This window comes from Zootermopsis nevadensis, unplaced genomic scaffold (assembly GCF_977971745.1).
Source record: "Zootermopsis nevadensis isolate Lab colony 2312 unplaced genomic scaffold, Znev_1.0 Znev_ptg000002l, whole genome shotgun sequence".
NCBI classification, from domain to species: Eukaryota; Metazoa; Arthropoda; class Insecta; order Blattodea; family Termopsidae; genus Zootermopsis; species Zootermopsis nevadensis.
In genome coordinates this window covers 11,774,373-11,787,499 of record NW_028259134.1, presented here as the reverse complement: position 1 = coordinate 11,787,499, position 13,127 = coordinate 11,774,373, and the positions used below count along the sequence as shown (strand labels likewise).

Below are 13,127 nucleotides of genomic sequence, written 5' to 3'. Positions count from 1 at the left end.
ATTATTGGGATGCCACGGAGAAACCGGGGAAGCCCCCGGAGGAAAACTCCGTGTTGCCTAGACCACGGCCTTGCCCAACACAAGTTATAAATCTGAGCACCACCGGGAATTGAACCCGGGACCCCAGGCTAGCGTTCTGACCGCTAGACCACTTTACTTTACTGTCTAGTAGTAGGCCCACAATTTCACGACACAGCTATTAACAAATATCCGCCATATGGCTATTTTAATCCATCTTCCATTCCCACATATAACTTCCCTTGTCATCGTCAATTTTCTGTGACGATTTGGAACTAACGTTATAGCACGGTTAGCTACCACATATGTCTGCAACTGAATTGTGGTTTTAGATAACATAAAATGATGTAACCTTTGACTGGAATTGGGTTTTGTTTAACCTGTGGTAGCCGCAAAACAGTCATTCAAACATAACTAACTTTTCAGCTTATTATAAGGATGCAACATGGTATTTCTAACGAAGTTTTTAAAATACGCTATTTGGAATTTGGGGTTCTCACGGCGGTGAAATTGTCTATTGTGATCTGAGCTGTGTTGTCTTGCAGTGTCGTGGGTATTTACCAATGGTTACAGTTTACTCGTGGAAAGAACCTGTTAGATTTCACAGCATCACGACCCAGAAGACCAGAATTTATACCATAAAACAGTTTTCGAAATTGTAATTACTGACACAGTCCTCGGACAAGCGTTATGCCCAATTCTTTCAACACTGCTTTTGTCCGTATCTTTCGCGGTATTTGTTGGGGGGGGGGGCGAATATAGGGGGCGCTGGCGCACACATCGTGTCGATTGCGCAAGTCTGGACAGAGGCGGCTGCAGCATCTCCCGTCGTGGCGAGCGTGTCCTCTGTTGATGTTCAGAGGCTCAGTTGATTCCTGTCCGTGGTTAACTCAACAGGCAAAACAAGTGACACACTACGAGCGCGTGGAAAGAGAGAGAGAGACAGAGAGAGAGCGTCGCGAATAAAACACACACAACGTCTATATTCGGCATCTGCTGCTTCAGTAGGAGAATCCCTGTTTCCTGAGACAAAGAAAGAAGATCTCGACACGCCCTATTGTTCACATGTCGCAACTAGCTTAATCCTACGTAATTTTATGCAAAAACCAGTTTGTGGTGGCGGATAAAACTGATTTTAATGGAACTATACTCTAATGAAAGAGAAACATGAACATATTTTATTTTGTTTTAAAATAATGCAATAAAGTATCTGTGAGATGTTACGCTTCGACAGAAGTATATATTATTGACTTTAACGTAGAGAGGTCTTAAAAGTACCAAGAAATGCTTTTGGACACTGCAGAAATGTCGAGTCGTCATCAGCACAACAGGTTTTAAGGCCGTTTGTCATTTATCTGAATCGTAATTTTTATTCTACTTCAGGAAAAAAGAAAATTTATGTTTCGTCTTCGAATTTTCGTGTGTGTTTTGTGAATTTTATGTTTCGTCCATTGTAAGTGTCTGTGAGTGTTTGAAAAAACAACAAAGGGAGACATAAATTAGCCTAATATTTGAACTGAGAATATCAGATAAGTTACCAAACTATAACTGGCACCAGAAGAGTCATCAAGCAACAATGAAGTATTCACGGATGATGGTGCAGTTAATTTCTCTTGTCCTGGCCCTCATTTCAACAAGTAAGTGCCAACTTCCGTACAACGTTTCATTATTCTCAGAGTGATCGGTGCACGCATGAAGACCAGCTATTACGTAGTCAAATGGTCCGGAACTTTTCCTTTTGTAAGGGATTTAATTGCTCGATTATCTTATAAGTAATTATAAATATGATCCATACCCTGAATGATTCAGGATGTGTTAGTGCGTTACAAAACATGTCCACATAGTTCCGTCGATTGAGAGACTTAAGAAAACATTGCTTCCTCAGTACTTGGGATTTTATTGTTACAACTGAATTATAACTACTGGGGACGGGGCGTTGAGGGCTGCTATAATATAATTTATAACGTACATACAGTTACATTAATTTACATACTAATCGACCATGTAACTGAAAGTCAGATTTAGTAGATTTTAGTAAATTTACATTAGGAAATTAATTTTTAATAAAGTAGGCCTATTAGACTTAGCAATTTAAAAGACATTTAGTGAAATGAATACTTTTAAATGAATTAGCTGCTACCTCCGGCAACGAAATACCTTCATAGATAAAAGACCTTTTGAGAAGCTATTTGTTGATCAAGTCGACAAGAAATTCTACGCCTTTTATAGCCTGCAATCTAAAGTTTATGTACCCTGGCCACAAGAGCCCGCCAGTGATTACTCTTATTCTGAGCCAAATAACTTAATTCTACACCCTCGTATTTTTAAGATCCTCTTTAATAATATCCATCAATCTACGTCCAGATTTCTCAAGTGGTCTCTTCCCTTCAGCCCACTCCATTATTCTTGACTTTACCAGTCAAATAATATTCCGCGAAGAGTAAAAATTCCAAGCTCAGAACCTCCTAGTTATACATTCATTCAGTTTTCTTACTTCATCCCACTTAATTTCATCGTATCGGCCCATTTTGACTGAGGATGTAGATTGTTTTTAATGTCTTACAGAACTTTCGCCCGTCGAAACAATCTCTTAAGACAGAATCTAGAATTTAATGTTATACAATAATATATAAATCTTTGTTACGAAGAATCGCTTTTGCTTATGTTTTATAATATATTTTTTTCCGTTTCGTGTCTTGAAAAATGTTCTGAATGTCTTATGCTTTGACGCTTTATTTTTAACAGCATTCAGATTTTTTGAATGTTGGTTTAGAAACATAACCCGGTGCTTATCTGATAAATTGACAAAAAACACGATAATTCCAAATCACGTTTTCCATGGCCAAGATCTGAATCTAGTCCTTCCGAATACGAAGCAGAAATACTTACCACCAAACTTCGACGTTCCGTAGTGACAATAAAGTCTGTTTCTCGTGCTTCATATGCACAAGGAAAGTTCCATATGTAAGATTTGAGGTTTTCACAGCCGTGAGTATGAAGATTTCTGTGAATCGCCCTGATGACGGAAACACTATGACCTCTGAAACGTTGGTAAACATCGACCAGACTACACAGCGCAACAACCCAGAAGACAGAAATCTTCATACTCATCGTCCTGATGACGGAGGCAGTATGATCTCTGAAACGTTGGTAAACATCGACCAGACTACACAGCGCAACAACCCAGAAGACAGAAATCATCAAAGTTCCATATGTGCAGTACAGGGACTGGAAAGCGAGTAATGGTTTGTGTAAACCTGCTTTCGAGGTGTTGAGTAGAATAACAAAATAGCGGCGCAGAGATTCAATCCACGTACCTTGCGAAGCGAAGTCAATGCAGAATTCCTTCGATTTCATTTCAGACAAAAACATAAAACAAGCTTCTCCGTCATGAACAAAGTAACGAAAAATACTTGAGGAGTATTTGTCAAACCTCTAGGGCGTGGTTTTTCATGTTTTCTGGGTTCATTAAATGACGCTTCCTCAACTACGTAATGTTACAGGTTGTTAAATAGTAAGATTATCGTGTATTTCTTCATTTAACGACTGTTTTGATTGCGTGTGGTTATGTAGCATCGAATGGAAGAATAATTATTCTTTTCATTTATTGGTTTATTTGACAGTGCTTGAGTATTTTATTGCAAGAAGAAAATATTAGAGTAAGCAAAGTTTTAGAAAAAAATGTACTCTGAAGATGGAGCTTTATGTTCCCCTAAAACTTTGGTGAATATCTACAAGACTAAACGGTATCACAAACAATGCAATTTACATATCGCTGTCGTGAGAACCTCAAATTTTTACATTGTTTACATTAAGTGAAGTAAAATAATAATAATAACAATGTATTTGTTACTTAGGGCGAGTTGCCGTCACAAGGCGAACGTTTACTGCTATTCTTAGTGTGTTTGTACTTACGCATTTTTGCGAAAATAACTGCATGCGTTATCCTTGAACAGATTTATATAAAATGTCTAATTTTAATATTAAAACTTTGCATACCGTGTAGTGTATTAGAATATAGAGTGAACAAATCAACAACTATTAATACTATAATAGACACTATTGCCATACGCGTTTCGACCTCAAGAGGTCATTATCAGTGACATCAGGGAAATTAATACATGTAGTCAAATGGTTCGAGCAAATTTCATAATTAAAATAAAAAATTTGCTCGAACCATTTGACTATATGTATTAATTTCCCTGATGCCATTGATGTTGACCTCTTGAGGTCGAAACGCGTATGGCAATAGTGTCAATTATAGTGTTAATAGTTGTTGGTTTGTTCACTCTATATTCTAATTTGAATATGTTTTTCTCAATCTATAGGCTACCAAGCCTTTTCATATAAAGTAAATAACTTTCTCTGTTTGTGTTTATCCATTTAAACTCATACTTATCTTTACTGAATTGATAAATAATAACAATTTTATAATTCGCAAACATTAGAAACGTACTTGGTTTAACCAAACAATTGGCCTAAATAATCGACTCATTATGTAAAACAATAATAGTTCTAAAGGAGACAACTTGATTTTCGTAAGTTCGAAGAATTGTTTGAAAATTACATTTCACTTTCTTCATATGCCTCTGTCCGTCTCCAAACAACAACGCCCAATCTTCCCGAACGATATTAAAGTATATTAAATTTTCATTAAGCTATTTTACTTTCCGTTCATTTTCATTCCAATTGGTGTCAATATGGATCCTGATGCTTAAATAAACACTACTCCAAGCAGTCGTATGGAAGAGTGGAGGTACAGCTCCACTCATTCTTGAACTCCGCACAAGGCGGAGGCAAGTTTATGCCCTCACACCTCGGCCGCTTTATCCCCAGGAAAGAACGGAGGCGCTTACCGGATCGGAAGCTGGAGGACCCCAGAGTCGGTCTCGACGTTGTAACGAAGAGAAAGATTACTACTCTTTCTGGAGTTGAATCTCAGTCCTCCAGTTAGGGTCCTGGTTACTATTATTTCTCAGTATCCCGCCTCCTTTCTATCTTTATATAATACTTTATTAAATATTTAAATGTTATTTCCTATTGATGGCGCTGTTTCTAGTACAATAAAAACCAAATCGCAGAACCGTCTTTCGAGTGTTGGATATTTAAAATCAATATTAACGTAGAATATTTTATTAGTCCGTTTCGCTAAATTGGGGTCCCGTTAAAGGAGTTAATATTGACACAGCTCCACTTGCATATTGCATGTTAGGACTGACGTTCACTTTTAGTAAAGAAAGATGAACAGGAACTTCAGTCTGTAAATTCTTGTTACATATTTTCTGCTTCCGATTGTTAGATCTACCTACTGTCATCTCTACATCTGTTAGTGACCTTTATACTACAATTATTATTAAATTTAATTAATTTATTTAAGTGCTTGACAACAGCCAAAAAGGCCAATAACAGCCAAGCACTAACAACAATACAAACATTACAATACAAAAGCAAACAAACAATGAACTTAATATATAAATGTACAATATTAATAATGATAATAATTCAATTCATATATTTGTTGCAAAATAATTAACAAGTAAATGAGCTAAATAATATGCATAAGTAAAATAATAATTAAATTAAAATCAGTTCATTTTTGAACAAACAACATAAAATAAAATACTAAATAAACAATAAAAACAATGATTATTGTTTAAAAAGCTGACTGACATCAGTAAGCAAAACACGATCTTTGTTAAAGATATCGATGCGTCTACAAACTGCATTGGCGGCAGAAAAACGTCTGGCAGAGGGACTGGCCTTGAAATTACGTTGTACCGTAAAGGTAGAGTAGTCTCTGATAGACCTAGTTGGTATGCAGAGACTAACTGTATCAAAAACAGATGAGCAACTAATTTTGTCTTTAAAAACATTAACAGTACTACTAATATCATTGTCATTTCTCTTCCTCATACGCAATACAATAAATTTATTATGACTAATTTCCAACTACCTCAGTACCAGAACATTAAAATTGCTTTGTTGGTACATAGTTTTAAAATATGACAAATAAAGCCCAAGTACCCATTAATGTAAGGCCGCAATACAAATTCATTAGAAGCCTTTACAATCGACTTGCACGCTGTACTTTACTGATAACAAGACCTTTGCGTCATTGAAGTTGACTGACTGTCTTCCGGGATGTTGCACTGTGTATTCTGAAAGAAAATGATCGACGTTTCAGACATTCTTACTACTTCCGTCATTACGAACTTGATATTACATTAGCGTTATTTTTTTTAAAGTTGTGTCAATTCGTATGGAATATCATTTATTTTTTAATCGAACAACACTTTTTAAGCTGGTATATTTTATAAACAACACCAAGTTATACTTAATACACAAATCATATTTACAGACGCAAAGATTTTATCCTGCAAAAGCAGAGTCTGTTGTAAAGTTTAAATAATTTACTGCCTGAATATAATTACTTTTTGTTATTTTTTAGTGACGTTTGCTGAGATGAGGCTTCGCAGAAATCTATTTTAGATTTGGTAGAATTTCTCTGATATTACGACCGCTTTAATTTCTGTTAAGCCCTATTTCAAATATTTAAAATATGGTGCATATTTAATAAGATGTAGGCTGTATAAACAATCAGGATAAGGCAAGCAGAAGTTGTAAGAAGCTTATATGACAGAATTAGCCTAATATTTATTTGTATTAATCTTAACGAAGATTTTATGCTATTCAACAGCCGAAAACTGGGAATTCGAATTCACATCCACCATCGTGATTGGCTGAAAACTGTTAAATATGCGGTTTGGTGGATTAATATCTTAGTTTTGCTTAAGTTTCTGTGGATTTAATTTCGTGTTTATGTGAGATTGAATTACATATTTTATTACTGTTATCAGATATATTTTGGGGAAAGAATATGTAAATTAATAAAATCGAAGGGAACAAATGCTACAGTAAAACAATGAACAATAAAACTAACGGTTATTCATAATTGTATGACAATAAGAAAAAGACTTATTTCGAAAAGATCAGCAATTTGAGCAGTGACAGAAAATTATCGACGAAATGAAGATATTAACAATGAAATACAGCTTGATATTTCCGACAAAATTTCAGACTGCAGAAATAAATTACCGTGTTGTAAGAATGGAATAAGGAACAATGTCTTTTAAATTCTTAATTGTGGTCTCTGAAGTAGAATGAAGGTCGGGTGATTTCATATAAAATTGCAGCATCTATGGGCTAAGAATTGAAGTTAGTGACTTTGTTCTTAATGATTCTTATGTTCTTCGGATTTAATAAGACGTTAATGTTAAGTAATGGAAGCGACTACTACAATCCGGATGTGGTTATAAATCAAAGTCCGGAAACTGCTGTTACCGACAGTGCCCGCCATCACCTGCTTTCAGTTGATCTCAGTCCGTTGTGCCAATTGCACGAGGAACGCATTCGTACGCGGTGCGGATACCTGTTAAGTTATAGTAATGACTCGTTCTTATTTCTGCTGTGTCTAGACGTTAGTGGCTTTTATTGACCGTTTCTACACTTAAGGATACGTTTTTATTTTTGTTTTGTAACAACAGATCGACTAGCTTGTTTATGAAGGAGATGCACCAGAAATACGAAGTACAAGAAAGTTGGCACAATAATGTAGAAATAAACCGAACTATTTCAGTTTAATTCAGTTCATTGTTTTCTTTTTTAAAAGTACAATTTAACATTATCTTTTACGTGTTAAAAGAAGCCGCGTTCAAAGATATATTTTCACGGGTACAGCGTCCACTATTTCTTCCTGTAAAGCAAGATCATAACATCATTTGTGAATACAATATTCAATTTAAAACGGGATTTGTAGATCACAAAATATATTATCAGGAAATGGAATGTTTTGATACAGAATTCTGATTAACTTCTTAGTTATGAATAGAATTCCCATCTCCATTATTATTGTTTTCATAAGCTCTATTATCATCGTCGTGCCATATGCCCTTCCACGATAATATGTTCACCCCTGTAACGGTGTCCAAAGAACAGTTTTTTACTGCCTTTCGTCTTGTTCTTGTAATCTGATTTCTTACGTTTTACTATGATTATCGTAAATTTCGTATGAATATATTTATCGAATGTGCCATTAATTAGATATAATTATTCTGTTATAATTGGCACAAAATGAGAAAGGTTATTTTCAGTTAAACTAAGTAGACAAAATTTCATAATTAAACATTTCGCAGTAATTAGTAATGGGAACAGTATTTTTTAATTTGGAAATAAAGCAAAAGAGAGTAACTTTATTAGTACGGATTTATGAACATATATTGAAATTACGTATAATAGAGATGAGGGTGACGGGAGACTTAAATATGTAATTGTTTTGCACTGCATTGTGGTGAAAAATGGCGGAAGCTGCAGCCGTGGATTGAGAATTGAGCTCTCGAGACAAGTTTTATGGTTGTGCTTAACTTCAGAATTCGCTTTAGATTTCATAGAAATGGCTAACGACCAAATTGAGACAAGTAGACTATGAGAAATAAAAGAAGGCTCTAGAAATGTGCAAAATGAGTAGTTAAGTAATTTTTAATCTTCACCAAATATTAGGCGTGTTAGGATGATGGAGTCTGAGCTTGCATTATCATTTACAAATACTCGTAATTCAACCATATTACTAGTTTGTTTTATGAAATCAGCGATTTTACACATTCTTTATAAAACATTGTTTAATATTATATAATAATTGTTTTTTTACTTTCTCAACTGGTCTCTTTGTTCGACATTTTCCAACAAAACCTTTGTGTTCTATAGGCCTCGCCACTTCTTTACTCTTTTATTTAATCGCCCCAACTATATTATATTAATAGTAATAACAGTCACAAATAACAGTTTCTTTTGTCCTATCGCTTAAATATGAGAACTGTTTCTGTGTGTTACTTATGAGCCACATCTGATACATGACCACACTTTTTAAGTTCATAAATTTTTTCTGTAGAAAGTATCTGTTGAGATGGCCATGGAAAATGTAATTTCAGTGTTACGAAATGTTTATAAAAACCCTAAAATGTTTATTTAGCCATACTTTATTCCGTGTTAAGAACAGTGTTTCAGGCTTTATAAATTTACCATTACAAACAATCTAAGTACATGTCGAAAGCGAAATCTATTTATTTTTTTGCCAGAACTGATGGACTACTATGATATAAAGTAATATAGAGTAATGATAGAATTGCATGGTGAAAAGTGGTATTACAAGAAATTAACTATATTCTGTAAATTTAAATATTAACAACTCTCATAATTTGGAGGGAAACGTTGCTGTAATTATTTGTCCGTATTTTAATGAAGTTGGTAAAATATCTTCCAATCGAGAAAGATATTTTATCGATATGGTCCTCAATCGAACACTGAATTTGCGGTTTTTAATCTGACATACTAGAAAGTGAGTTGTTATGTTATGTTAGTAATAGTTGGTAATTTTTAATATGATAATCGAGTTATAACTACAATAATTACTAGTGAATTTGTTCGCAACAGCAACACGCGACATCGATTAATTGTACTTTTAATGTGAGTCAATTGTAAATTATTGTCATTATATATGATACTCTGCGAGGATTATTACATCCACATATAAAGCAAAACGGTGACTCCCAACAACTGTATAGTCTGAGCTGCTGAAAATATTGATAAACAAACCACAAACCAAATAGACAGAGGAATTAAATTTGTTCATCTGCAGGTCGCCGTCAGCATCACATTAATTTGTTCTTGTTATAGAGATTAAAACAGTTCCTTCCATCTATATGACGAACATACACATCTGTTTATATTAACAGAAATGCTTGAAAATTCTGTTTTTAAGTGTCGCCCTGATGATGGAGGCAGCAAGTATATCTGAAAAATTGGTAAATTTCTGCAAGGCTACACTGAGTTACAACACTGAACACAGCCATCTTCATTCTAGCCATTTGTTTTGATAATTTTTTTATTATATAGATGTTACTTATTTCCATTTCTTCAAAATCTTTATGGCGTTTATGTCTGTTTTTATGTACTTCTCTGAGGAAATAATTCTGCAGTCTCAATCCTTCTTACGCTCTTTCGTAAACGTTCAGTCTTGCATTAATAAAGAAACAAAGTCCTGTGTATCGATACAACTCTGTACAATTTAGTAGTCCCTCCGTTTTATTTTTGGTAGTTAATTTGCAAGTCTGATGAGAAAATAAAATTGTAGTAAATAAGCAGGAAGTCGCTGCTGGAGGAGAAAATTGCATAAATTATTTTCCCGTTAAACGTTGAGGAAGAAATTACAGGATGAGAAAGTTATCATAGTGAGTAGACAAGTTATTGGGAATGACTCCTGTTATATGAATCTTATTCAGGAGAGCTATAACTTACGTATTTATTTCAAGTGTAACCAAGACTTATTTTCAAGTGTAATACACAAAGTAAAATACAACTAGGTTTACGGTGAGATCAAGAATTTTGCATCTTATAATTTATCTTAAACCTGTGATGAGAAAATTGTTCTTAAGGTCCGGTGCCTCAAAATATGAAAATACATGCGATTCCGAAAGAAAGAGATTAAAATGTAAAGTAGTTTGAAAGTCAAATGCATTTTAAAAAACATGTGCTTACACAATAGGGATTAGTTGTGTGGATTAAGCGTTTAAAACCTGTTCACCTTCATCACAGACTGGTCTCCTCTTCTCTTTATATAAATTTGCTACATGTGAACCAAACTCTGGAAACATTTTAGAAACTTTCCTTTGGTACAATATTTCCGCGGCTGGTAAATATCTGTCTCCCGCTCAGTTCTTGATTGATTGAAACTGAGTCCCTTGAAGCAAATCTTTCATCTTTGGGAGCAGACACATGCAGATAGGTCTTGTCAGATAATTATGGTGAATCTGTGAGTATTTTACTACCTTTTCCAAGTAATAAACTTCTCCAAGAGGAAAATTTGTAGCAGAAATATGCATTCTCCAAAACACAAGTTACCTGATATTGAAAATGGACCTGGGAACATTAAAGAGGATATATAAATAGTGTAGTGTACAGTTGTGAATTTCTTTAATGAAATGGGACATATTCTTTTGAATGATATTGTCGTGCAAGTTAGATTATGTTTGTTCCTCGAAAAAATGAGATGCGCTCACAAAATTTTGAAAAACTGATAATAAATTGTAAAATAATATTAAAACTGTTATAAAAGGAAATTTATACTAAGGTTAACAAATAATTCGGCACACCGAAAGTGCAGTCTATTTTCAACACAATAATGAATGTTTTGGTTCCATAAATGCATTGTAAATCTTAGCCGCTTTATTATAGTAGCCGTCATCAAACTGGGTGTTTCAAGGCCACAGATTGACTTTACCCCTTTTAAAGCGTTTTTCTAAATCAACAGTTCAGTTTTACAGATTTTTATACACTGCGAGTTCTAAGCTCTCGTCACTTGCCTGACTTTGTACAATGCAATTTGGTGGTGGCTACCATAACTATAAACTTTCACGAGAAATAATTTTTATAATAGTATCCCAATGAAGTGGTTGTTTTGTTTGCTGGTAGTCAAACGCTGTATGCGTGTACGTATGTGGACATGTTATACATGCATATATGTATATAATGAGCTTTATTTACAATAACAATATCATATCGTATTCAACAATTCTGTGACCAACGGAGCTGAAAAGGCATTGTAAAGTAAAATAATTGTTGTACTGTAACAGGAAGTCACACTTGTTTGAAAGGGTATCACCATCAACAATAGCCTGGGTCTGCATTGCTTGTTGTAAGAGAGAGTTTACAGAAAGCAGCTCTGATGTAATGTGAATAAAGAAATATTTGATGTTGTAAAACAAATATTAAACCCTAATTGATGATTTATTATATACGGAAGTGAAAGCTTTGACCATATTTAATCAGCCGATTTTCTGTTAGCTTAATCCAGATCAATATTAGTTTTGAAAGGGTGAATATTTACATTTTTCGTGCGAAACAACGCTGAACATAACAACTTACTTTTCGGCGCACTAAGACAGTACGGCAGATGTCAAATATTAACTTTCATATCATATTATCTTAACGTTACACATTTATTAATATATAAGGGCCAAACGTTGCTGCCGAGTAGCTAGCATTTCTATTTCTTGTATCCTGGTCTGGCCACTGGCTGTCCTATCTGAAGATATCGTGAGATTTCCGTATTTATACCAAAGAAATATCGGTGTGGGACAGTAAATGGGTCACGACCTATTACTTGTACGATTCTTACAATTAATTATTCATTAATTAACTTATCATTCTACTAGAAAAATCTTATATATATTCTCGTCGTTAAATAGGTCATAAATAACATGTTATGGGCAAGGATTTAAATAACTTATTACATCTATCTTGGATTTATTTATTGAATGACTGATTAACTCCGAAACTCAGTTTCTCGTGATTATCGACAAATCCACCAAAATTTGAATGCATCTATATGATTTTTATTCAGATAAGCCTAGAATGAAACATGCATTATCTATTCACTTTACATAGTTTGTACTATATTTTAGTCGTGTAAAGAATAGATTTGTATCTGCAATGAAATGATACCAGCACCAATCAGACATGTAGAATCACAAGGAGGAGACACTGGTATTATTTACATGTACCTTTCTATGATTATTTATTTTTTATATATCGGTAAAGCAGATGGAAACTTTCTCACTCTTGCTTTTGATTCCTAATTCTGTACCATCTAGTCTACTGCATTTTGTCAGATTTATAATTTCTGTTGTTTGTAAGTGGTTTGGATTTTCAGCAATGTATGCCCGTGGTTCATAGTACACATACCAGAAGACTGATCATCGGGAAGAGTAAAGTGAGCAGCTTTGCCCTCCTGATGTTGTCCCAGGTCACTAGGCATCGCTGTCGCATGATCATGATGCAGATAATTTTCTCATCGAACATGGTGGTGTAATAGATAACATACCTACTCTGCGTTCGGTTTGTCACTGGTTCATATTTGTTGTAATTGAATTTGCTTGAAATATCTTTCGTTGGAAAGACTGTTTCTGCTTCTAGACGCTGTCACATTGCTGTGATATAGCCAACTGCCAAATTTTTAAAAAAAAACAGTCCTATCTGCTGCAACAAAAAAAATGTTA

The 13,127-nt window shown here is 34.4% G+C and overlaps 1 protein-coding gene across 6 annotated transcripts in view; it reads left to right on the top strand.

Annotated features, from left to right (window-relative positions):
- Window positions 1-839: 839 nt before the first annotated feature.
- LOC110832180 (mariner Mos1 transposase) overlaps window positions 840-13,127 on the top strand; it is a 349,358-nt gene continuing 337,070 nt past the window's right edge. For 3 of the 6 annotated variants that reach the window (XM_087349470.1, XM_022068969.2, XM_087349437.1), the window contains exon 1: window positions 840-1,655. Coding sequence is in view for 3 of the 6 variants with exons in the window: in XM_022068969.2 (XP_021924661.1) it covers window positions 1,595-1,655 (61 nt within the window). In the remaining 3 variants the exon portion in view is untranslated. The remainder of the gene's footprint in view (window positions 1,656-13,127) is intronic. The other 3 variants (XM_022068972.2, XM_022068971.2, XM_087349460.1) reach the window with 1 other exon arrangement.